The 26,359-nt window shown below is 48.2% G+C and overlaps 1 protein-coding gene across 1 annotated transcript in view; it reads right to left on the reverse strand.

Annotated features, from left to right (window-relative positions):
- LOC120944984 (cadherin-related family member 4-like) overlaps nucleotides 1–26,359 on the reverse strand; it is a 42,781-nt gene that overhangs the window by 13,423 nt on the left and 2,999 nt on the right. Inside the window, exons 2-13 of the mRNA XM_040358787.1 lie at nucleotides 25,836–25,972; nucleotides 22,191–22,381; nucleotides 13,340–13,502; nucleotides 12,864–12,955; nucleotides 11,349–11,441; nucleotides 10,687–10,790; nucleotides 6,985–7,115; nucleotides 5,903–6,086; nucleotides 4,568–4,718; nucleotides 3,825–3,927; nucleotides 2,669–2,881; nucleotides 128–273 (exon numbers count right to left, since the gene is read on the reverse strand). Of these exons, the coding sequence (XP_040214721.1) occupies nucleotides 128–273; nucleotides 2,669–2,881; nucleotides 3,825–3,927; nucleotides 4,568–4,718; nucleotides 5,903–6,086; nucleotides 6,985–7,115; nucleotides 10,687–10,790; nucleotides 11,349–11,441; nucleotides 12,864–12,955; nucleotides 13,340–13,502; nucleotides 22,191–22,381; nucleotides 25,836–25,902 (1,638 nt within the window). The 5' untranslated portion in view covers nucleotides 25,903–25,972. The remainder of the gene's footprint in view (nucleotides 1–127; nucleotides 274–2,668; nucleotides 2,882–3,824; nucleotides 3,928–4,567; nucleotides 4,719–5,902; nucleotides 6,087–6,984; nucleotides 7,116–10,686; nucleotides 10,791–11,348; nucleotides 11,442–12,863; nucleotides 12,956–13,339; nucleotides 13,503–22,190; nucleotides 22,382–25,835; nucleotides 25,973–26,359) is intronic.

The following is a 26,359-nucleotide window of genomic DNA, read 5'->3' on the forward strand; positions in this document are numbered from 1 at the left end:
TTTTTTACCATGAACAGCGTTTGTGGTTTTTCCCTATGAATACTGTATGTGTCAGATGTTACATAGTTGGTGGGGTTGACAAAGGGTCTCCAGAGGGTCTCTGTAGTTGTCCAGTTTGACCTCTTACCAGCACGTTGATGGTGATGGTGCAGAACGCGGTCCTCTGGTTCTTTGGGTCTGGTAAGATGTCATTATTCAGATCCACCACTTGGATCCGCAGGTTGTAGGTGGTCTGCTTCTCGTAGTCCAGGGGGCCGAGCAGATTGACCTGTCCTGTGTGTGGAATGGTGGTACATTGAGGATGGCGGCCTTCTCAATAAAATCTGAGAGCACTCTTATTTCTGATCTCCGACACTTTCTTGGTATTAATATGACCAGAAAAAAAACATTAGTGCCGCCTCAATCCATCATCTATATCATCCTGTTCTTAGGATGCTTCTTTCTCTCTGCTGCTGTGCTGGAGATAACAGGCTGAACACAGATTTAATTAGGAAGTGAATTTAATTAACTCTCATTTATTCTGATCTCCATTGGCTCTGATGTAAGTAAACATCCTGATAAACACGCAGAATGGAAAAATGTGTTTTTGTTTAATTTTGGATACATTCCTCACCAATTTTGTATTGTTGATTCATTTCGGACATTTGTTCAGTTTTAGTTTCATTGGGGTAGATTCAGATAGAATTTACGCCGGCGTATCCATAGATACGCCGCGTAAATTCAAATCTGCGCCGGCGTATCTACTTTCTGTATTCAGAAAGCTAGATATGCCGACATTTGCCTAAGATACGACTGGCATAAGTCTCTTACGCCGTCGTATCTTAGGGTGCATTCTGACGCTGGCCGATAGGGGCGCTTCCGTAGTTGTCGGCGTAGAATATGCCAATTACCTAGATACGCCGATTCACAAACGTACGTACGCCCGTCGCAATGTATTTACGTCGTTTACGTTAGGCTTTTTCAGCGTAAGGTTGTTTCTGCTATTAGGAGGCGCAGCCAAATTTTAAGTATGGACGTCGTTCCCGTTTCGAAATTTGAATTTACATTGTTTGCGTAAGTCGTTCGTGAATAGGGCTGGACGTAATTTACGTTCATGTCGAAACCAATACGTTGTTGGAAGCAATGCACACTGGGATATGTACACGGACGGCGCATGCGCCGTCCATAAAAAACGTCAATCACGTCAGGTCATCAAACATTTACATAAAACACGCCCCCCTTCCACATTTGAATTACGCGCGCTTACGCCGGCCCCATTTACGCTACGCCGCCGCAACTTACGGAGCAAGTGCTTTGTGAATACTGCACTTACTCCTGTAAGTTACGACAGCGTAGCGTAAATACGATACGCTGTGCTGCCGTATCATTGCGCGCCCCTACCTGAATCTACACCATTACGTTTAGTAGTTTTCTAACAAATTCCAATTTTTTAGAACGATTCGAATTCGGATCGGCCAAGAAATAATCAAACGTTTTGAATTCTGTGTGGAAGAATAGCTGGTTGTTAAGGAGCAGGCTCAGGAAGCCGGCCGCCACGTCCTTAACAACTGATGACTAATCAGCTGTCAGCGGCTTCCCTGCTGACAGATGAATGTAAACAAAAATAGACCAGCAATGAAAAATGCAGAAAAAAAAGCGTCGGGTACCCCCCCCCCCCCCCCATGATCCATACCAGGATCGGCGGCACGGCAGGCCAGGAAAGGGGGGGGTGACGAGCGCCACCCTCCCCCTAATAAAACCATACCAGGCCACATGCCCTCACATTGCTTTGGGGCAAGGTGGGCTCGGGCCCCCTAGAGCGCCTTGTCCCCATATCGATGGGGGCAAGGGCTTTTTCCGAACATCCCAGGCCCCGTAGTTGCAGGGGAGTGACTTATCACAATCTCGAAGCCCGCTTTAACATAAGGTGACCAGATTTTTCAAATGAAATCCGGAGATATTTGTTTTTTTTTAGTAGTAGTGGCGGCAATCAGCGACTCATAGCTGGACTGCGATATTGCGGCGGACAAATCGGACACTAAGTGACACTTTGTGGGAACCAGTGACACTAATACAGTGACCAGTGCTAAAAAAATATGCACTGTCACTGTACTGACACTGGCTGGGAAAGGGATAACATCTAGGGCACTCAAAGGGTTAAATGTCAGAAAGGGGTACAGATAATGGAAAAACACCCCCCTAAGCTAGTAGGTGCGGTGGAGCGGGGTGTGTAATTCAGATTTTTTTTTTGTTAATTCTGCACTGACTGTCTTTGAAATTGCCCCAGCCCCTGTTCAAATCCAATCCGGGGACAAAACCGGGGACAGACTTGGTCCGGGGGACAGTATCCTCAATCCGGGGACTGTCCCCAGAAACTGAGGATGTCTGATCACCCTACTTTTACAAACTGTGGGCTCACAGGAAGTGGATTGAATGACACTGGGCATCATTCAACCTAGAAGTGTGGTGGTGCTGGATTCCAGAGCAGTGAGTGTTGGGACAGCTCCAGAGAAGAGGAAAGTAATGCAGCACATGTTGGTTTTTTAAAATATTTGGTGGCCTAAAAAAATATTTTTACAATACATTTATGTTGAAACAAGGATCTTTGTACTCTTTGATGCGCTACATCCTATGTCGGCGCTATATAAATAAAGGGAAACAAATGAAGAAAGACAGGAATGGGTCTCACCGCTTCTCGGGTTGATGTAGAACATTGTTGGGTTCTGCGCACCGGTGATACTGTACTCCACGTTGTTAAAGGGATAGTCAGCGTCTGTGGCATTCAGCTGTCCCACCACAGTCCCAAACGGCTGGTTCTCATTGATGCTGTATGTCAGCGGGCCGGCGCATTTCGGATCATAATTATTCACCGGGGTGACCGTGACAAATACCGGGATGTTGGCTGAAAAACAAGGACAAGAGAATTTATCACTCCCCTCAATGACCCCCCCACCCTGTGTCCGGGGTGTCAGAAAATCTCAGGTCTGTGAAGGTTGCCGAATAGTTAACCCCTTCATGACGGGGGGTAAAACAAATGTTAAGTCCTGAACACAATTTTGCAATTTTTTTAGTAAAACTGTACATATCCTTGCAACTACTTTGTGTATGTAGATCGATCATAAAAAAAACAAACACCCCCCCCCCCCACACCATAATCCCCCCTCCACCTAATGATTGGGACCAGTGCACAAAGCAAGGTCCATAAAGACATGGATGAGCACGTTTGGGGTGGAGGAACTTGACTGACCTGCACAGAGTCCTGACCTCTGCGCTCTGAGCCCACCGAGTTGTGTGACAATAGCGAATTAATATTCCCTATCGTCTTCCTGATTCTCCTCCCGGCCAATCAGAAAGCGGGTCCTGAGACACGGTTGGCCCGGGAGTAGAAGAGATCGTTATGGCCGCCGAGGAGGACGAGAAGACGCAGGGAGAGTCGCCCTGATATCGACGAGGAGGAAGCGATGCCCGCGACTTAGATAGGGTAAGCGCGGGGCTGGTAGGCTGACGATCGAGCAAGCCCCCCCCCCCCCCCAAAAAAATGAGGCACCAGCCGCCACTGTACTGCCTTATCAGCGGCCCTGTGCGCTAGTGCAGGGTTCAGGGTTCAAGCCGTTGTTGAGGCGGTGATACAGCACCTGCCAAAAGCTCCCTGAAGAGTGATTTCAAACATGGATTGCTCTTCAGACGCCGAAGCTAGTGTGAAGGAGCCCTTATTTTTTTTTTAAAAAGTGACAGTTATTTTTCAGTGAGGTTTAAAAATGACAGTCATACGAGTGAATAGGAAAACCGTGTGTTAAAACTTTGTGAACTCAGCCCTTTATTAATAAAGTAATAAAACAACTTACTGGTCATTTTCGGAGTGCCGTTATCAGTCACCACCACCGTGGCCGAATATTGGAAATTCACGCTCGCCATTTCATAGGAGTCGTAATTCAGAGTGTTATTGATCTGCGCAGAGGAGGAAAACGTCTGAACAAAGATTCGCCTTTATTGGGATTCAGAACAAAGAGACAAAATAAAAAGGCGAGGTGGCGAAAATGACTTCTCACCAGGCGGGGCCTCTAGTAATTTGGGGGGCCCTTCGCAGCTTTGCGGGGCCCTAAGCGGCTTGCATAGTGAGCCTATAGGGCGGATCGGCCCTAGTTGATGGTGACAAGAGCCTTTTCCCTACAACCCTGGGCTGTGGTTGTGGGGGTCTGCGGGTGGGGCTTATCGGAATCTGTGAAAGTGTCAAAAAGTCTCCCCCTGCCCCAAACCACCCCCCCATGTTGAGGGTATGTGGCCTGGTATGGTTTGAGGGGAGTGCTCACTTGCCCCACCCCCCTTTCCTGGCCTTCCAGGCTGCAAGCTCAGATAAGCTATGGATCCTGGGGGGGGGGGTACCCTACAATGTTTTTACATTTTGGCGTGGGGTTCCCCTTAAAATCAATACCAGACCCAAAGGGCCTGGTATGGACCGGGGGGGGGGGGGGGGCTCCTCCATTTAGTTTAGCTTTTCTTCCCATCTACTTTTCCCAATTAGAGAAGTGTGACCCCTGGTGGGAACAATGTGGCCCCTATAGAGTTTCCTTATCCAATCCACACTCACCTGCAGCTGGTTGCCCACCATGCGGAAGGAATACAGGGAGTTGGCGTTGGAAGTGATGGAATAGGTGAGGCCGGTGCTGTTGTAATCGGGATCCGTACAGCTCAAAGACGCAATTAGGTCTCCAACCGGAGCGTTCTGTGAAACCTGCTTCCTATTCGCGGAAGAGAACGAGGGGTTAATATTACCCAGAGAGCATCTGATCTCAGTATTCACACCACAAGAGATCCACAAATCATCAAATACAGAAAAAAAACAATACCACTTCTCTTCTGTATGTATGGACTCTGCACAGTACTACTTCTCTTATTCTGTATGTATGGACTCTGCACAGTACCACTTCTCCTGTCCTGTATGTATGGACTCTGCACAGTACTACTTCTCTTATTCTGTATGTATGGACTCTGCTCATTACCACTTCTCTTGTCCTGTATGTATGGACTCTGCACAGTACCACTTCTCTTGTCCTGTATGCCGGGTGCAATTCTCAGTATCTGTTTTTATTCTGTATGTATGGACTCTGCACAGTACCACTTCTCTTGGAATGATTTAATATGTGGTATATAGGGCCAGATTCAGAAAGATGCGCGTATCTTTAGGTGGGCGTAGCGCATCTCATATGCGCTACGCCGCCGTAACTTAGTCAGGCGAGTAGTGTATTCAGAAAGAAGTTGCGCCCGAAGTTACGGCGGCGTAGCGTATATGGGCCGGCGTAAGCCCGCCTAATTCAAAGTAAGCTAGTAGGGGGCGTGTTGTATGTTAATGAATCGTGAACCCCGCGTAAATGACGCGCCTTACGAACGGCGCATGCGCGCGCATGCTCAGTATCACGTCGAATTTTGTCCCTAAGTTACGCCGGCTCAATGTTTAGTCGACGTGAACGTAACCTACGCCCATCCCCATTCACAGACGACTTACGCAAACGACGTAAAATACGACTGTGTTCCGACGTCTCCGACGTCCATACCTAACATGACTTACCCCTGCTTTATGAGGGGTAAAGTTACGTCGGACCGACGCCTTACGTAAACGGCGTATATAGATGCGCCGGCCGGAACTACGTTTGTGAATCGGCGTATCTAGGTCATTTGCATATTCAACGCGAAAATATACAGAAGCGCCTCTAGCAGCCAGCGTAAATATGCACCCCAAGATACGACGGCGTAGGAGACTTACGTCAGTTGTATCTTGGCCGAATTCAAGCCTAACTGATTCTATGAATCAGTCGCATAGATACGATGGCGCACTTTCGGACTTACGCCGGCGTACATGGAGATACGCCGTCGTAAGTCCTTTGTGAATCTGGCCCCTAGTGTTGTGTCATGTGATCATACTTACACTACAATGGCAGGGCTGCACTGCGGAGCGATGTCATTGACGTCAGTGACGATAATGGTGACGGTGGTGGTGGCGCTGTTAGAGCGCTGGGTGCTGTCATAGGCTCGGACCTTCAGGATGGTGGTGACCAGTGACGGGTTGGTTTCCAGGTCCAGGTTAAATGTTGTTCTGATCGTGCCAGTGGCTGAAAGAAGGACAGTGGACATTTTACGGTCACATAAAGATTTATCACCGAGAATCACTGAACTCCTGGACTTCCACGGACACGGAGCAGGAAGTGTCACCACCGGTTTATTAACCGCGTCATTTATAGGTTATTGGGGGAATATAATCTGGATCTGGTACTTGGAAACTCGGTCTATGATAGTCATTAGCAGGAGGTATAATTAGGAGGAACAGAGGTGTCAGCAGCCTATTATAGGGTGAGCTTTGGGATGGGGAGTCAAACAGGGCCATCTTTAAGGCAGGGCAAAAGAGGAAGCTGCCCTGGGCCCCCCGTCATTGTTGCGGGACCCAAGGCAGCTGCATCATACTTGCCAACTATCCCAGTTTTAGTCCTGTGCTGTGTCCTGATATCTCAGTGTGAAGTGCTGCTACTAATGCTGCCTAACGCGTCGGGATATATTGTATACATACAGATGCATTTTGATATGTAATGCTGTGCAACAATTTTGTGTTTGCATTTTTTGTATATGTAATCATTTTACAATTTTCTCTGCCAGAGCTCATATTTTAACTGTGATGACCATAATAATCTACATCCACATTTAATAAAGCCCATACTTTTAACCTATATAATTTTTGGTAATTATTAAACTCTGCTGCTAAAAAACTCCATTAGGGGAACTATCCCATATTGCATTTCTCGGGGGTGTGCAGCACCTCTCACCACATGTGTCTTTCCCATTCCAGACACAGAGCAATAGCATTGAACCAGTGAGAGCTCCCTCTAGGGGCCGATCTACAAATCTATACATTCAATGCAGTAACTGAAAAAAAAAAACATTGGGGGGACTATCCCATATTGCTCTGTGTCTCTTACTAGCTTCTTGGATTTCTGGATTATACAGGCGACTGGATACCTGGTTCGATGTAGTAGATGCTGCTGGGATCGATCAGCTGGTACAGAACATTGGTCCCGGTCGCCTTCATTGTGGTCACCAGATAGCTGGGTCCGCCATTTTCTGGGATGGTGACACTGAATGAAGATGACCTGAGAGGGATAAATTCAGGCAACAATCAATAGACAATTCATACATGTAACAGGAGTGACTTTTGGGCACAGATTGAGCCAGGAGATGGGGTGGCAAGTGAATCATAATTCATGTATTACATGAGATGGGACATTAATAATAATTCATATTGCAGGATCTTGAGAGATTGCAAGTTGTTGGTTAATTGTGACCCAACCAGTCAATAGTGACTCATCTCTCTGGATAGCCTAGTGACATGTTAAATAAGGCTGGCTCTTGAAAGGCCTTTAATTGTGTGATAACACTGTCTAAAGCCTATTGATGCTCAGAGGTGTGAATAGGTGTCAAGCTGTATGCGGAGACGGAACGTCTGCCTAGGGAACTCAGTGTGTGATGGTGTTTTGTTTGTTATGCTGTTAATGAAGGAATGTGCAGTGATTAGATGATGATAATTATAGGCCGGCACCGACACGTCTAGAATGTTTAGTAATTAGACTTGGTGTTTGATTAGGGGGGTGGAGATCTCATTGTCCCTTTGAATACTGTCACATGATTGAAAACTGTATAAAATCTGAGAAGAAACCATTAAAAGTTAGTTCATATTTTGACGCAGTAACAGAGCTGGTCAGTCTCGTTATTGAGGGAATTCTTATGGAATGGATCGGGTCTGCCTGTTGGTTGGAGTGTCGATAAGCTGTCTTGGATGGGATGGAAGGTCGTAAACGGTGGTGACCATTACAATACACATGACCGCACCTTACAGAGCAGAGGGAGGAAGAACTGTGAATACCTGGAAACTCTGCAGCTGTGCGAAAATCTGAAAATATATTTATTTAAATGCCACCAAACACCAGCATGCCACTGCATTCTAAGAAAAGGACCTGTGGTGGGAATCATAAATTCCTGGCCTGCACATTCACAAGGTTCAACACTTGGACGTCTATTAACCACTTAAGGACCGGACCAATATGCTGCTAAATGACCCAAGGGGTTTTTACAATTCGGCACTGCGTCGCTTTAACAGACAATTGCGCGGTCGTGCGACGTGGCTCCCAAACAAAATTGGCCTCCTTTTTTTCCCCCACAAATAGAGCTTTCTTTTGGTGGTATTTGATCACCTCTGCGGTTTTTATTTTTTGCGCTATAAACAAAAATAGACAATTTTGAAAAAAAATTCAATATTTTTTACTTTTTTCTATAATAAATATCCCCCAAAAACATATATACAATTTTTTTTCCCTCAGTTTAGGACGATACGTATTCTTCTACCTATTTTTGGTAAAAAAAAAAATCGCAATAAGCGTTTATCGATTGGTTTGCGCAAAATTTATAGCGTTTACAAAATAGGGGATAGTTTTTTTATTTTTTTACTACTAATGGCGGCGATCAGGGATTTTTTTCGTGACTGCGACATTATGGCGGACACTTCGGACAATTTTGACACATTTTTGGGACCACTGTCATTTTCACAGCAAAAAATGCATTTAAATTGCATTATTTTGCATTAAATTGTTTATTGTGAAAATGACAGTTGCAGTTTGGGAGTTAACCACAGGTGGCGCTGTAGGAGTTAGGGTTCACCTAGTGTGTGTTTACAACTGTAGGGGGGGTGTGGCTGTAGGACTGACGTCATCGATCGAGTCTCCCTATAAAAGGGATCACTCAATCGATGCAGCCGCCACAGTGAAGCACAGGGAAGCTGTGTTTACATACGGCTCTTCAGCTCCGGGGAGCGATCGCGAGGGGGCGGCTAGAAACGAATAGCTGCGCCCTCGTCCCAGATCGCTCCCCGCGGGTTACCGACCGCCGCATGTACCGGGGGGGGGGGGGGGGTCCCGATCGGACCCCCGACCCACGTCTAGGCAGGGACGTACAGGTACGCTGTACGTGCCATTCTGCCGACGTATATGCACATGCGGCGGTCCGGAAGTGGTTAATGAAAAATTGGCATTTATCCAGCAAATCATTCTGTGCAAATTGGGCAAAAACAATTAAAATGATCAATAAAATACTGAGGGGGGGGGCAGGAATAAGATCTCCACACCTGAGCTTCTAGCTCCACCCACATTCTGAAGCCACAACGGTGGTCTCATTTTCGGGCCTGCCTCTAGGGCGGAGTCTTTTGGCTGGGACCAGAGGAATTTTTTGATTCCTGGACGAGGGGCTGGCCATCGTATTGCACGATGGTCACTTTCACTTCTCCCACCTTCCTTCTCCCCACTTTCTTTTTATTTATCCCCGTGTTTGTCACTTTTATTTCTTTTTTTTGTTGGTTGTTACACGTTTTGTCACAGTGTGATTAGTAGGGTGTAGGTCCTCGGGCCTACCCTGAACGCCTTGGGAGTGGGTGGACATGGCCTTCTGGCTTAGTACGCCCTTTCTCATGGGGTCTCCCTTCGGGGGAGTCTCACCAAGTATTTGGGTGGGTTTGTTTCGGCAGACCTTCCAGAGAAAGGGGTCCGTCTGGTTTCGTCCAGATGGACCAAGTGAAGTACCTCAGTCCCCGTCAGGAGCCTAACGCCCCCGGGGGTTTCAGGGTAAGGTCCTTCCTTGTGGGGGACAAGTGTGACACCCGTTGCACATTTTGCGTCACTCTTTATGGCCCGGATTCACATACATCGGCGCATATTTATGCCGGCGTAGCGTATCGAATATACGCTATGCCGACGCAGCGCAGAGAGGCAAGCACCGAATTCACAAAGCACTTACCTCCAAATCTACGCTGGGTTTCTTAGTCGTAAGTGGAAGTGGGCGTGAGCCATGCAAATGAGGCATGACCCCATGCAAATGATGGATTGAGTGTCATAAAGATACAAATAACGCACGGCGCATGCGCCGTCCTGTGGACGCATACCAGTGCGCATGCTCAGAATAACATCGAAACAACTGCCTAAGATACGTCGAATCACTGCCTACGACGTGAACGTAACCTACGCCTAGCCCTATTCACGTACTACATAAATGACAAAAGATACGACGGCTTGTGTTCCCTGGTCCATACCTTTGCATGACTTGCGCCTCCTATATGGGGAATAACTTTACGCCGGACGTAAGACTTACGCAAACCGCGTATATTACGCGCCGGGCGCAACTACGTTCGTGAATCGGCGTATCTCCCTCATTTGCATATGTGCATAGAAAATAAATGGGAGCGCCACTTGCGGCCAGCGTAAATATGCGCCCACGATACGCCGGCGTAGGAAAGTTACGTCGGTCGGATGAAGCCTATTTTCAGGCGTATCTAGTTTTGTGGGCACCGTGCACAGGTACACTTACGCGGCGTATCTCGAGATACGTCAGCGTAAGTGCTTTGTGAATCCAGGCCTATGTGTGTGCACTTTTTTTGGCACCGGGTGGAGTTTTTGGGTGTGTTTCACACACTGCCGGCTTTTCAAAAGAAAAAAGGTGGTCTTCAAAAAATGTATACTCTGAAGAGTGCGGCAAGAAGAGTGAGGCCCCCTTGTCTACTTTCATGGTAAGTGCAATACAAGGTCCAAACCAGGGATTCCACACAGGAGGGTGCTAATAATAATAATAGAGGAGCTCACCACTTTTTAGGACCCCCCCATCCCCCCTCTTCCACACTCTTACGTGAAGTTGACGCTGTTTTGGTAGACAGGAAGAACTTTGACGTTGAGCGTCCCATTGCATGTGTTGCCCACCGAGTCAGTGACCTGGATCTGCAGCTGATAATTCTGGAAGGGAGAACGCATCCGATTAATGAGAGACAGATCAGGATTTTTCCATAAACTGGCAGTTACTAGAAGATAACAATGATAACTGACAGATCACATGACCCGCGCCTTCCCTCTGAGCTGCTCCAACAATGGCTGCTCCAGCTTGCCGACCAGCGCTCGACGATATACGTCGGCACAATGGCACGGCTGGGCAAATGGGCGTACAGCTACGTCCCCTTTAAGAAGCAGCATTGTAGGCGCGCACCCACCCCGAGCTCCGCGAGTCTGACCACTGCAAAAATGAAAGCTGATAGACCCCATAATTTATGACTTCCACCCCAGCTGCTGAAACAATGGTAGCAGCCAGGTACATAATTATCATATAGACACATGAGGAAATTCAATATACATTTACAAGGAGCTGGAAATAAATGAGGAGCTCTAGACAGGGGCAAAGTGAGTGCACCCCCCTCATCCCAACTTACCAGGGGCCTCCGCACACACAACCTTCCTATGGGGGGTACATGAGATGGCAGAGAGTGCTGGAATAGCCAATGAACATTGAGCTGGACTCACCAAATTGGCATTGGCAAATCCTGCGGCTGGAGATTTGACATTTCCATTGGATGAGATGGTGAATGGAGAAGGGCTGGGGGAGGTGATCTTATACTGCAAGGAATGGAAAAAGGATTCACTGAGCGATACCACATAACACATATACACTCTACAGAGAGATGCTACATAATATATACACTATACAGAGATATCATATAATATATACACTATACAGAGATATCACATAATATATACACTATACAGAGAGATACCACAGAGAGATACTATACACTATATACACTATACAGAGATATCACATAATATATACACTATACAGAGAGATACCACAGAGAGATACTATACACTATATACACTATACAGAGATATCACATAACACATATACACTATACAGAGATACTACATAATATATACACTATACAGTGAGATACTATATAACAGATATATAAGCATGTGTATATATATATATATATATATATATATATATATATATATATATATATATATATAGTGTAACATATACACTCTATAATGAGATACTATATAGTATCTCATATAGAGTGTTTATGTTATATATAATATCCCTATGTATATTAAATAATATAAGTGTCCCAGAACCTACACTGTGCCCTCCTGATCCCAGTGTTATACCCTCCTGACCACCCCCCTGTACTGTGCCCTCCTGCACTCCCCCCTGTACTGTGCCCTTTGTGTTGACTATGTCTTTGATTTATGGAATGTTTTCCTTTTGATAAAATACATTTTATTGAAAGTACCAATGAATATATTTTTAATTCTATCAACTATTTATACTTTATTTCTTTAAAGTAAGTGTGTACATTACGGCAGGCTGGTAGGGGCCCCAGTGCATTACTTTGCCCAGGGGCCCATAATGCTATTAAGACGGCCCTGATATACATATCTATATTAAATATATATATAGATAGAGAGAACTATTATATATTGTATACACTAAATATAGAGATGTTACAAGTTACTTTATAGCTCATTAATCAGGCATCCGTCATAAGAAAATGATAAGCGGCTCTAAAGCCCTGTACACACGATCAGATATCTGATAGAATCGAATCCAATGGATTTTTTAGTCGAATATCCGATGAAGCTGACTTTCATCAGTCTTGCCTACACACCATCAGTCAAAAAATCAGACCGTGTCCAAAACGCGGTGACGTACAACACTACGAAGAGCCGAAAAAAGTTCAATGGTTCCGAGCATGCGTCGACTTGATTCTGAGCATGCTTGGATTTTTTTCCGATGGAGTTCCACACAGACGATCGGATTTTTCTATCGTTTTTTTATCCATAGGAAAAATTCAAAACATGTTCTATTTTTTTTCACCGATGGAAAAAAAAGTTTTCATCGGACAAACCAATGGTGTGTACAGGGCTTAAGCCTTCCTGCTCCATCCAAAACAAAAATACAATTAATTTTCCTCAAGCTGGGGTTTAGTCAGCGCCACAACTTTCTTACACCATATTATACCATAAGCACCTTACCGTCACAGGTCTATACTTGGGTTGCCGTAACACCACGGTGTAGATGTTGCTGGAGGCCGGAACATTGGAGTAGACTTCAACAGAGTCTCCAACTGGCGAGAGAAAGAAACTATTAAAACTAATATTCCTAAATTCAGTACAGACACTACAAGCACCCCCCTACAGATATTCTGGGAGAGGAAGCCATGATGGCACTGCAGGAACCAGGACTGCCACCAACCATGGGTTCCTTCTCATAATCCCCTGGGGAGGGTTGTTTGCCCCCCCCCCCCAAAAGAAAGCCCACCAGCTGCCACTGCTCCAAACCCTGAGGAGCAAATCTCCCCACAACTTTCCTCCCCCTCTGCACCGCTGCTTCGGTTAAGCTCCACCTGCAGTAGGGATTACTGCCTACATATTGGTAACCCTGAAAGCACCCTATTACTGGAGCTGTTTGGTCACATAACGATGGGCAAGGTGTTGGGACACCGTCTTACCTTGGCTGGAGAACTTCGGCTCACATTGCGGCTCCGGGATGTCGTCTAGGATATTGACAAACAGCTGATTGGTGACGGTCTCATTGCCACATACGGCGGTGATCTCCAGGATGTACTCATTCACCACTTGTGCGTTCAGAGTCGCCGTACTGCTGAGTGTAATCTAACAGACAAATCACAGTGAGGTCATACACCCGTCATCATCACACATATTCTACATCTGCTCCTCAAGCCTCTGGAGAACTACAAGTCCCAGCATGCACAGAGAGTCAACAAGGTTCGTATTTCTCTGGGGAAAAAAAAGAGATTTTTAATACAGCTTACCTGTAAAATCTTTTTCTTGGAGTACATCACGGGACACAGAGCGGCATTCATTACTATATGGGTTATATGGAGTACCTTCAGGTGTAGACACTGGCAATCTTCAAACAGGAAATGCCCCTCCCTATATAACCCCCTCCCATAGGAGGAGTACCTCAGTTTTGTAGCAAGCAGTATGCCTCCCAAAATGGTCCTCAAAAGAGGGGTGGGAGCTCTGTGTCCCGTGATGTACTCCAAGAAAAAGATTTTACAGGTAAGCTGTATTAAAAATCTCTTTTTCTTTATCGTTACATCACGGGACACAGAGCGGCATTCATTACTATATGGGATGTCCCAAAGCAATGCTTACAATGAGGGGAGGGAGAACATCTCCAAGACAAAAGGATTTAATTTAGAGATATACTCAAATCATAATAAATCCAACTTAGTTGAGAAAAATAATTTTAAATTTTAAATTTAACTCAAAAAAGAGGAGCCCCCGGAATCCGAGGGTCTCAAACTGCAGCCTGCAGCACTGCCTGCCCGAAGGCAGTATCAGTATTCCTTCTTACGTCCAACTTGTAGAATTTTGTAAATGTGTGGACAGAAGACCAGGTTGCCGCCTTGCAAACTTGAGCCATAGAGATCTGGTGGTGTGCTGCCCAGGAGGCGCCCATGGCTCTAGTAGAATGAGCCCTTAATGATACTGGAGGAGGCAACCCTTTCAAGCCGTAGGCCTGAGTGATCAATTGCTTAATCCACCTAGAAATGGTGGACTTTGCAGCTGCCTGCCCCTTCTTGGGCCCATCCGGTAGAATAAACAGCACATCTGTTTTCCGGATCTTCTCTGTAGCTTTAAGATAGGCCCTCATGGCCCTGACAATATCCAAGGTATGCAGCAACCCTTCCTTTCTGGAAGTAGGTTTAGGGAAGAAGGATGGTAATACCAAATCCTGGTTCAAATGAAAACTGGATATGACCTTCGGTAAGAAGGAAGGATGAGGGCGGAGAACGACCTTGTCCTTATGAAATATAAGATATGGTTCCTTACAGGATAAGGCTGCCAGTTCCGAAACTCTTCTTGCGGAAACTATGGCAACCAAAAACACCAACTTCCTTGTCAGTAGAACCAAAGGAACTTCAGCCAACGGCTCAAACGGTTGTTTCTGTAAACTCGACAGAACAAGATTTAAATCCCACGGACAAAGCGGGGATTTAACTGGAGGTTTAATACGTAAGACCCCTTGAAGGAAGGTCTTAACCAGCGAGTGGGTGGCCAGTGGCCGCTGAAACCACACTGACAGGGCAGAAATCTGTCCTTTGATTGTGCTTAATGCCAATCCTTTATCCACTCCTAGCTGGAGAAAACTTAAAACTCTATCTATGGTGAACTTGCGAGGAAGCCATAGCTTGGACTCGCACCAGCCTATATAGGCCTTCCAGACCCTGTGATAAATCACCCTAGAGACCGGTTTCCTGGCTCTGATTAGGGTAGAGATTACTTTCTGAGACAGACCTCTACCCCTGAGAATCAAGGATTCAGCTTCCAGGCCGTCAAATTTAGATGCCGTAAGGCAGGGTGGAGGATCGGACCTTGCGATAGCAGGTCTGGCCTTAGAGGCAGAGTCCAAGGGTTTCCCACTACCATCCTTAGGATTAGTGAGTACCAAGCCCTTCTGGGCCATGCTGGAGCTACCAGGATAACTGGTATGTGCTCCACCCGGATCCTGCGCAGCAGGCGGGGTAGTAACTGGAGCGGGGGAAACGCATAAAGAAGCTTGAACTGATGCCAAGGGCAAACCAGAGCATCGGTTCCGCAGGCCATCGGATCCCTTGAGCGGGACATGAACCTGTCTAGCTTCTTGTTGAGTCTCGATGCCATGATATCCACGTCCGGCACTCCCCATCTTTGGCAGAGTGCTTGAAAGACTTGTGGATGCAGAGACCATTCCCCCGGCCATAGAGTCTGGCGGCTTAAGAAGTCCGCCTGAAAGTTGTCCACTCCGGGAATGAATATTGCCGATATGCAGGGCACATGAGCCTCTGCCCATAGGAGAATCAAGCTCACTTCTCTCTGAGCGGCCTGACTCCTGGTCCCCCCTTGGTGATTTATGTATGCCACTGCCGTGGCATTGTCTGATTGAATTCTCACCGGGAGCCCCTGCAATTTCGACGTCCAAGCCCTGAGGGCTAGTCGAACAGCTCTGAGCTCCAAGATGTTGATGGGTAAAAGCTTCTCTGGCTTTGCCCAAATACCTTGGCGAGTGGAACCATCCACAATCGCTCCCCAGCCCGTCAGGCTGGCGTCTGTGGTCACTATCTTCCAAGCCACTGGGCTGAAAGATTTTCCCTTCAGTAGATTCTGAGGGTCTAACCACCAACACAGACTTTGCCGGACTCTTGATGAGAGAGGCAACGGGATATCCAAGGCCTGTGGCCTTCTGCTCCATGCTGACAGGATGGCTGCCTGCAGGATGCGAGTGTGGCTCTGGGCGTATGGCACCGCCTCGAAAGTAGCCACCATCTTGCCTAGTAATCTCATACATAGGCGAATAGTCGGTTCTTTCTTGCTTAGAACCAGTAGGATTAATTCCTTGATGGCTTTGACCTTCCTCAGAGGTAGGAACACCCCTTGTTGTTCCGTGTCTAATCTCATGCCGAGATATTCCAACTGCCTTGTGGGCTGGAATGCTGACTTTTCTCGATTTAGGACCCAGCCGAACCTCTCGAGGTATTGGACCGTGAGGGCCACTGCTCGTTCCAAGCCGGGAGATGAGTGGTCTATGACTAGGAGGTCGTCCAGGTATGCTAGGATCGTGACCCCTTGGATCCTTAGCTTGGCTAGGATTGGAGCTAGAACCTTCGTGAACACCCGGGGGGCCGTAGCCAACCCGAAGGGAAGCGCCACGAATTGGAAATGACGCGAAGCCACCATAAAGCGTAGATATCTTTGATGTGGCTGATAAATTGGAACATGAAGGTAGGCATCCTTTATGTCTATGGACGCCATGAAGTCGTCTTTTTGGAGTGTGGCAGCTGCTGACCGCACGGATTCCATCCGAAATGAGCGGACTTTTAAGTATGCATTTACCATCTTTAGGTCCAAAATTGGCCTGACATCTCCATTGGGCTTTAGGATGATGAATAGGTTGGAGTAGAAACCCAGCCCCTGTTCCAGGACTGGTACCTCTACTATTACTTCCTGGGAAAGTAGATGATCTAGAGCCGACCTTAATGCGGCTCTTTTCTCCAGATCGTTTGGAATCCTCGACTCCTGGAAATGAGGAGGAGGAAACCTTAGGAATTCTAGCTTGTAGCCTGTGGCCACGGAAGACCGTACCCACTCGTCGGGAATGCTGGCTTCCCAAATCTCCGAAAAGAGTCGCAGCCTTCCCCCCACCTTCGTGGGTGGGGGCGCCCCTTCATGAGGTAGACTTGGGGGCTGGTTTTGCTGGCTTGCGAAACCACTGCCTCTTGCCCCTAACAGCCTGTCCTCGTGATCTGCTGTTGAAGCCGAAGTTTGTTCTTGCAGGAGGCCGTCGATACTGCTTGGCATTAGAGGGCCCCTGCCCAGGGGAGGACTGTCGTTTAAACGCAGGTCCCTGAACCCTCTTCTTAGTTGGCAAGAGAGTACTCTTGCCGCTTGAAATGGTCTGAATGTATTTATCTAAGTCCTCTCCGAAGAGCCGTCCTCCATGGAAGGGAAACCCTGCCAGGAGCTTCTTGCATGGGGGCTCAGCCTCCCAGCTTTTTAACCATAAGAGTCTTCTCATATGGATAAGGGATAATGATAAACGTGACGCTTGTTGGATAGAATCCTTGATTGCGTCTACCGTAAAACATATGGCCTTAGGGACATCCGAAAATTCTTCTGCCTGCTCGGCAGGAATAAGTTCAAGCATTTGCTTAAATTGATCCGATAAAGCTTGAGCGACTCCAATCGCAGCCACGGCTGGCTGTACTACTGCCCCTGCAGAAGTGAAGGAGTTCTTAAGTAGGGCTTCCAAGCGTCTATCAACTGGATCTTTGAAAACCTGTACGTTTTCTACAGGACATGTTAACGATTTGTTAACACATGAGATGGCTGCGTCTACTGCAGGAGAAGCCCATCTCTTGGAAAACTTTTCTTCCATAGGATATAAGACAGAAAATTTCTTAGGTGGAAAGAAAACCTTGTCTGGTTTGTTCCACTCTTGGAACAAGACTTCCTCCAATAGAGGATGGATCGGAAACACAGCACTGCTTTGAGGCGCCCTCAGTGAGCCCAAAGCTGAAACCGTCGATACCTGGAGATCTGGTACAGGCAGGTTGAATGCCTTATGGACCAAGTCCGTCAAGCCCTGAATCCACCAGCTCTCCCTCAGGGAGACTGCCCCAGACTCCTCTGTATCCGGATCTTCGATCCCTGAACCTACTTGGTCTCTGTCCAAGAGGTCCAATTCCCCAGAGGAAAGGACCTCCTCTTCCGAGGGTCCGCGCACGGGTGACGGAGATCTATTCCGCTTACTACCCCGCATGGCTGCGGCTATCATTTCTCCCATGCTTCTCCGCATCTCATTTAAAGAGGCGAGTAACACCTCCTCCGTGACCACCTTAGGGTTGGGTTGACTCGCGTCAGCTCTAGCCCCAGACCCCGATGGCCCAAAGGCTCCCTGTGGGGAAAGCAGCGGCATAGCTCTATCCGAGACCTCAGATTCTGCGGGGGAATCCCCACCCTTTGTACCCTCTGATCTTGATGCCATGGTACAATACCGAGGTACACCTGCTACTTATTGGTACCTGGGACTTATAATAGTTAAATGCCCAAACACCTGTTTGGGGAATAAAAAATGTTTCCTCTACCCTAGATGACACTTTTTTTTTTTTTTTTTTTTTTTCTTTTTTTTTTTTTTTCAAAGAAAAACTTTTCTTCTTTTTTTTTTTTTTCAATCTAGGCAAGAAAAAACATTCTATCCCCCTGAGTAGTATTGCCAAAGAAAAGACTATGAGATGGAAAAGAAAACCAGCCTATTCCTAGGCTAAACCACAATCTTCTGAAGACTGTAGTATTCTTTCTGGCCACTGTGTGTCCTCAGCGCCCCGTGCTTCACTCCAGTCCTTCCTCCCTTAAGCCAGAGAAATGAATGAGCTGTGGCATCTAAGGAAGGGCCGCCCCTTCCTTTAAACCACTGACCCGCCCTTCCCCCCCAGCTAAAACGGCGCCAAATGCGTCTATAACACGTGCACGCGCACCGCGCGCGCGCCCGCCGACGGGGGGGGGGGTTGGGAGGAAGGGCCTCTCTGTTCCTGCAGCCGCAGGCCTGGAACACACGAGGAGGTCAGCGTTTTGCCTGCCTTGCAGGCATGAGGGAGAGGACTGGATAGAGCTTCGCCTGGAGGCTTGCAGGTAAGCATAGCTCTCTGACACACACATACACTTGTACATAAAAGGCCCCACTCACAGCTTTTCCAACACTACCAGGGAGGTCACTTTTTATGGGGAAATATAACATATAGAGCCATCCTATCTTCATGATATGTGACTGGTTTGCCAGATGCAATGCATAACCTTAGGCATGTCCCCTGTGACCTCCCAGAAAAAACTTGCTAAGAGCCAAGCCCCGCAGGTTTTTCCCCTTACTTACCTGCTCCATGCCGCAGGACTTTGCCAAGCAAGAGGTCCAATCTTCCCCCATCTCCGTGGGGATGTCTAGACCTTCAGGCCCTGGGAACCTTCTTCTTCCATGAAGGATCCACTGTCCTGGGCCCATACAGCACCCTGGCAAACAGAAAACATTAGGCGCCCCAAAGGTTTTCTAAGTTCTGGGCCCAGGGTCCAGCTCTCTTAAAAAGAAAGCATTATGGGCTATACCCCAAGGGTTTGGGGTCCGGTTACTGACCACTTTAGCGCGCAGGCTTTTTTGGACAGAACCGGTAGCTCACCTAATCCCAAGGATGCGGAGGCAAGCTAAACCATGACTAACACCTAAGACACTGGCGTAAAAAAACTGAGGTACTCCTCCTATGGGAGGGGGTTATATAGGGAGGGGCATTTCCTGTTTGAAGATTGCCAGTGTCTACACCTGAAGGTACTCCATATAACCCATATAGTAATGAATGCCGCTCTGTGTCCCGTGATGTAACGATAAAGAAATTCCCTTTCCTAATTTTGGATCAGTGGTCTCCAAACTGGGCACAATTCCTCCCAATGACACCAGCAATGCGTCCCAATGACACCAATGATGGGACACAATTCCTCCCAATGACACCAACAATGCGTCCCAATGACACCAATGATGGGACACAATTCCTCCCAATGACACCAACAATGCGTCCCAATGACACCAACAATGCGTCCCAATGACACCAATGATGGGACACAATTCCTCCCAATGACATCAACAATGCGTCCCAATGACACCAATGATGGGACACAATTCCTCCCAATGACATCAACAATGCGTCCCAATGACACCAATGATGGAACACAATTCCTCCCAAAGACATCAACAATGCGTCCCCCTGTAAAACCAATGATGGGACACAATTCCTCACAATGACACCAACAATGCGTCCCCCTGTAACACCAATGACGGGGCACAATTCCTCCCAATGACACCAACAATGCGTCCCCCTGTAACACCAATGATGGGACACAATTCCTCCCAATGACACCAACAATGCGTCCCCCTGTGACACCAATGATGGGACACAATTCCTCACAATGACACCAACAATGCGTCCCCCTGTAACACCAATGATGGGGCACAATTCCTCCCAATGACACCAAATATAGGGCACAATTCCTCCCAATGACACCAACAATGCGTCCCAATGACACCAATGATGGGACACAATCCCTCCCAATGACACCAACAATGCATCCCCCTGTTACACGAATGATGGGACACAATTCCTCCCAATGACACCAAAGATAGGGCACAATTCCTCCCAATAACACCAACAATGTGTCCCAATGACACCAATGACGGGGCACAATTCCTCCCAATGACACCAACAATGCGCCCCCCTGTTACACGAATGATGGGACACAATTCCTCCCAATGACACCAAAGATAGGGCACAATTCCTCCCAATGACAACAACAATGCGTCCCCCTGTAACACCAATGACGGGGCACAATTCCTCCCAATAACACCAACAATGCGCCCCCCTGTTACACGAATGATGGGACACAATTCCTCCCAATAACACCAACAATGTGTCCCAATGACACCAATGATGGGGCACAATTCCTCCCACTGACACCAAAGATAGGGCACAATTTCTCCCAATGACACCAACAATGCATCCCAATGACACCAATGATGGGGCACGCACAATTCTTCCCACTGACACCAAAGATGGGACATTGTTTATGCTCACTGTGTTCACTGACCAAAGGACCTTTTCTACTCCCACTGGCCACAGTCTGAAGAACGGTAAACTGGCCTTTATTTAGAAAGTTTGGAGACCCCCCGATTGGATGGAGCAAGGAGTTCAAACTTCTGTTAGGATCTTATTGCTGCCTAAGACTCCACTGGGAAGAGTTCACTTCACTTCCTGTACTAGGAGCAATGTTGTCACCTGGACAGGAAGTAAGAGGGAATCTCTCCATTTGGGGACACAGATGACACAGACCTTAAACCCTCCCCAGCTCCATCCAGTAATAGAAAAGTGTTTTACTTGATTTTCCCTATAGAAATACATTAAACCCCTTGTTGGTGTCACCTTAAACAGAAACCAATTACATCCCATTGTGGCTGATAAATTATTATGTGAGAGGAGTGTGGTGCAAACTGTGTGGATAGCCGGTCAATGGCCGTTGACATCAGTATTGCCTCTTGGTACCGTTCCTCCTGTGAGGCACAATGAGTAGATTTGTTTTTAAGGCAAGGCCTTTGTCACCAATGACTACCAGGGGTCTCCAAACCTTCTAAACAAAGGGCCGGTTTATTGTCCTTCAGACTCTTGGAGGGCCGGACTTTGGCCAGCGGGAGTAGAGATTTTCCTGGCATCATTGTTGGTGAACATCTGGTATTAGGGGGAGGAATAGTGCCCCATTGCTGGTATCATAGGGAGCAATAGTGCTCTATTAATTGTGTCAGTGGGAGAAATGGTACTCCATTGTCGGTGTCAGATGGCAGAATAGTGCCATGTATCAGTGGGAGGAATAGTGCCCCAAGGGCCGGATAAAGGCAAGCAAAGGGCCGCATCCGGCCCTCGGGCCGCAGTTTGGAGACCACTGGACTAGACCAAAATGATATAATGAAGAGGGGCTTCATCAGCTAAGCCCCACCTCCTGCCTGAGATAAGGGCAGATGGATCCCAGGAAATAAATTCTACATGAATCATCTGCCCTTACCCAAGATGGCCGCAGCTAAAAATGCTAGGGGGCGAGTGATTTCTCAACAAAATCTGATTGCACAATTTTTTTGGCAACTATTTAGGACAATGGTCTGTCTTGGTCGGAAACCAATGTTTCTAGTTTGACCCTCCAGCTGAGAGTCATTCTCTGTGCACTCAGCAGGTACAGAGCCCCCCCTGACAGTGCGGCCAGCGCCGGTCTCACCTGTAATTCAAAGACGGATCCGGTGAGGGTCTGCGTTGGGGTGTTGAAGTACGTTGCCGGTGGGATGACGCTGTCGATGGTGACGGTGGGGTTGTTGCTGGTACAGTTGATCAGGCTGAAGGCATGGACGGGGGAGCCGATGGGAGAACTTTCTTTGATGGACACCGTGTCCGGCAAGGAGAGGAACTCCACTACAAACAGAAGACACAAATTACAGGGGGGGGGGGGGTGATCTGCATGGTGACATCTACTGAGTCCCACCATGGGAACAGAGGCCACCCAATGACAAGGGGATTATTATTAGTCTGAGCTAAATTTTAAGTCAGATGGTGAAATATTTCCCTCTGTATTCCAAAAAGGACTATTTTCCCATTCCTCGCCTTTTCCCATTTGTTTCCTCCTTTGCCCTTTTCATCTGAGGCTCATTTGCTGCTCCTTTCCTCGCCTTCTCTGCTTCTGCACTGCTCCTTCCCTGCTCCCAGTCGCTCCTTCCTCCTTCCATACCTGCTCCTTCCCTACTCCTCTTCTGCCCTTTCCCCATTCCTTCTGAGCTCCTTTCCTGCTCCTTCTCCACGCCTTTGCTATTCCTTCTCTGTCCTTTTCCATTCCTTCTCCTCTGCTCCAGTGCTCCTTCTCTGCCCCTTTCCCACTCTTTCTCCACCTATTCCCTGCTCCCTCTCTACTTCTCCCTCCTTGCTCCTTCTCCTCTCCCCTCTCCTTCTCTGCCTGAATGCTGCCTGTACTGACGCCTGGCTTTTCCCTGGATTAGCTTCTGCCTGCTCCTTCTGCTCATCCACTCTGCTGTTACTGACTCTGGCTTGTCTCCTGACCACTCTCCAGCCTGCTGTCCGAACTTGATTTGCCTGCTATCTGCTGACCAGGACTATTCGACTCTTCCTTATGCCTGTCCTACACCAGCCTATCTGCATCCTTCACTGGCTCCTGCTTCTCCATAAGCGTTGCGGTCCTGTTATTTCTACATTCCAGACGCATACCAGCGCCTGCCAGCAAGAGACTTTCCTGGCACTCATGCCACCCTGAGCTCCGGCATTCCCTGTCACCCTACCAGGGACTTCAGAAACAGGGCTGTATTAGAGGTCTTCCTCAACGCTTCAGGCTCCACCACCGGGTACGTTACACATTTCCTATTTCTTCTCTTTCCTTTTCCCATTCCTTCTTTGCTCCTTCGCTATGCCTTCTCTTCCCCTTCCCATCTCCTTCTCCATTTCCTGCTGCTTCTCTGCCCCATCCCTGCTACTTCTCCACTTATTCCCTACTCCTTCCCTGGCCCTTACCTACTCCTTCGCTGCCTCTTCCCCGCTACTTCTCTACTCCTTCTGTGCTTCTTTTCTGCTCCTTCCCTGCCTGCTACTCTACTCCTTCCCTACCTCTTCCCCGCTCCTTCTCTGCTCCTTCCCTGCTTCTTCCCCACTACTTCTCTGCTCCTTCCCTGCCTCTTCCCTGCTCCTTCTTTACGCCTTCCCTGCCTCTTCCCCGCTACTTCTCTACTCCTTCTCTACTCCTTCCCTGCCTCTTCCCCGCTACTTCTCTACTCCTTCTGTGCTTCTTTCCGGCTCCTTCCCTGCCTCTTTCCCGCTGCTACTCTACTCCTTCCCTACCTCTTCCCCGCTCCTTCTCTACTCCTTCCCCCTACTTCTCTACTCCTTCCCTGCTTCTTCCCCACTACTTCTCTACTCCTTCCCTGCCTCTTCCTGCTCCTTCCTTACGCCTTCCCTGCCTCTTCCCCGCTACTTCTCTACTCCTTCCCCGTTTCCTCCCTGCACCTTCCTTGCTTCTACTTGCTTCTTGTTTGCTCATTCCCCACTCACACCTGTTCCTTCCTCCTTCCACCCTGATTTCACCTGCCCCCTCCCTGCTCCTTCCCCTCTACTACTTGCTTTCTCCTCTCTCCATCCCTTCCCCTACCTGCTCCTTCCACCCTGATCTCTACTGCCCTCTCCCTGCTTCTTCCCCATTATCACTTGCACCTTCTTTTCTTCTTCCTCTCTGCTCCTTCTCGTCTTCTACCCCACTCCTTCCTATCTTCTTCCCTGCTCCTTTCTGTTTTCTTCCCTGCTCCTTTCCGTCTTCTTCCCCGCTCCTTCCCTGCTCCTTCCCGTCTTTATCTCCGCTCCCTTCCGTCTTCTTCCCCACTCCTTCCTATCTTCTTCCCTGCTCCTTTCCGTCTTCTTCCCCGCTCCTTTCCGTCTTCTTCCCCGCTCCTTTCAGTCTTCTTCCCCGCTCCTTTCAGTCTTCTTCCCCGCTCCTTTCAGTCTTCTTCCCTGCTCCTTTCAGTCTTCTTCCCCGCTCCTTTCAGTCTTCAAGTCTTCTTCCCTGCTCCTTTCAGTCTTCTTCCCCGCTCCTTTCAGTCTTCTTCCCTGCTCCTTTCAGTCTTCTTCCCCGCTCCTTTCAGTCTTCTTCCCCGCTCCTTTCAGTCTTCTTCCCCGCTCCTTTCAGTCTTCTTCCCTGCTCCTTTCAGTCTTCTTCCCCGCTCCTTCCGTCTTCTTCCCCACTCCTTCCCACCTTTTTCCCCGCTCCTTTCCGTCTTTTTCCTCACTCCTTTCCATCTTCTTCCCCGCTCCTTCCCGTGTTCTTCCCCGCTCCTTTCCGTCTTCTTCCCCGCTCCTTTCCGTCTTCTTCCCCGCTCCTTTCCGTCTTCTTCCCCGCTCCTTTCCGTCTTCTTCCCCGCTCCTTTCCGTCTTCTTCCCCGCTCTCTGTCCCGTCTTCTTCCCCGCTCCGTCCCGTCTTCTTCCCCGCTCCGTCCCGTCTTCTTCCCCGCTCCGTCCCGTCTTCTTCCCCGCTCCGTCCCGTCTTCTTCCCCGCTCCGTCCCGTCTTCTTCCCCGCTCCGTCCCGTCTTCTTCCCCGCTCCTTCCAGTCTTCTTCCCCGCTCCTTTCCGTCTTCTTCCCCGCTCCTTTCCGTCTTCTTCCCCGCTCTTTTCCACCTCTCTCCCCGCTCCTTTCCGTCTTTTTCCTCACTCCTTTCTATCTTCTTCCCCGCTCCTTTCTATCTTTTTCCCCGTTCCTTTCAGTCTTTCTTCCTCACTCCTTTCCATCCTCTTCCCCACTCATTCCTATCTTCTTCCCCGCTCCTTTCTATCTTTTCCCCCGCTCCTTTCAGTCTTTCTTCCTCACTCCTTTCCATCTTCTTCCCCGCTCCTTTCCGTCTTTTTCCCCGCACCTTTCCGTCTTTTTCCCCGCACCTTTCCGTCTTTTTCCTCGCTCCTTCCCGTCTTCTTCCTTGCTCCTTCCCATCTTCATTACCCACTCCTTCCTGTCTTTTTCCCTGCTCCTTCTCCTTGCATTTACCTGCTTCCTATCTGCTTCTTCCACACTCCTTCTGTGGTTTTTCTATGCTCCCACCTTCTCCTTCCACCCTGATCTCACCTGCTCCCTTCCTGCTCCTTCTCTGCTTCTTTCCCACTCCCTTCCTGCTCCCTCCCTGCTTCATTCTGCTCTCTCCCTGCTCCCCTTTTCTCCTCTCTTCCTGTTCTCACCTGTACAGATAAGACAGTAAATGATAACACAGATTTGTAAATTCTGACCCGGGCTGATCTAAGAAACTCCGAGGGGTGCAGAGTGGGGAAGAGATCAGAGTGTCCAGCTCAGGATTCTAGGTAATAGCAGCACTGTGGTCATGTATGTACCTTGTCCCCAGGTATCATGGATGAAGAGCAGGGTGATACAAAGTAACACGGGGGGTACGGACCCCATGGCATCCGGTGTGGGCACTCAGGGTGAGGAAGCGGGTGTCTTTCCTTGCGCAGATCTCAGGGGGTGTCACCTGTATGGAAACACAGAGGGGATAAGAGACGGGAGACACAGAATGATCACCATGATGGCTCCGTGATACCAGCAGACTTCACTTTTTGGGGAAACCCTGTGGCCTGGAACTGAATCACACTTAGTTTGCGGCGGAATTCAAATCGGCGGGTAGGGGGCGTGATTCATTTAAATGAAGCGCGTCCCCACGCCGAATGAACTGCGCATGCGTCGTTCCGAAATTTCCCGCCGTGCATTGTGCTAAATGACGTCGCTAGGACGTCATTTTTTAAACTTAGACGTGAGTTACGTCCATCCCTATTCACGGACGACTTACGCAAAAAAAATAAAAATTTAAAATTTCGACGCGGGAACGACGGCCATACTTAACATGGCAAGTCTATCTATA

Source organism: Rana temporaria, chromosome 7 (genome assembly GCF_905171775.1).
Source record: "Rana temporaria chromosome 7, aRanTem1.1, whole genome shotgun sequence".
Taxonomy (NCBI): domain Eukaryota; kingdom Metazoa; phylum Chordata; class Amphibia; order Anura; family Ranidae; genus Rana; species Rana temporaria.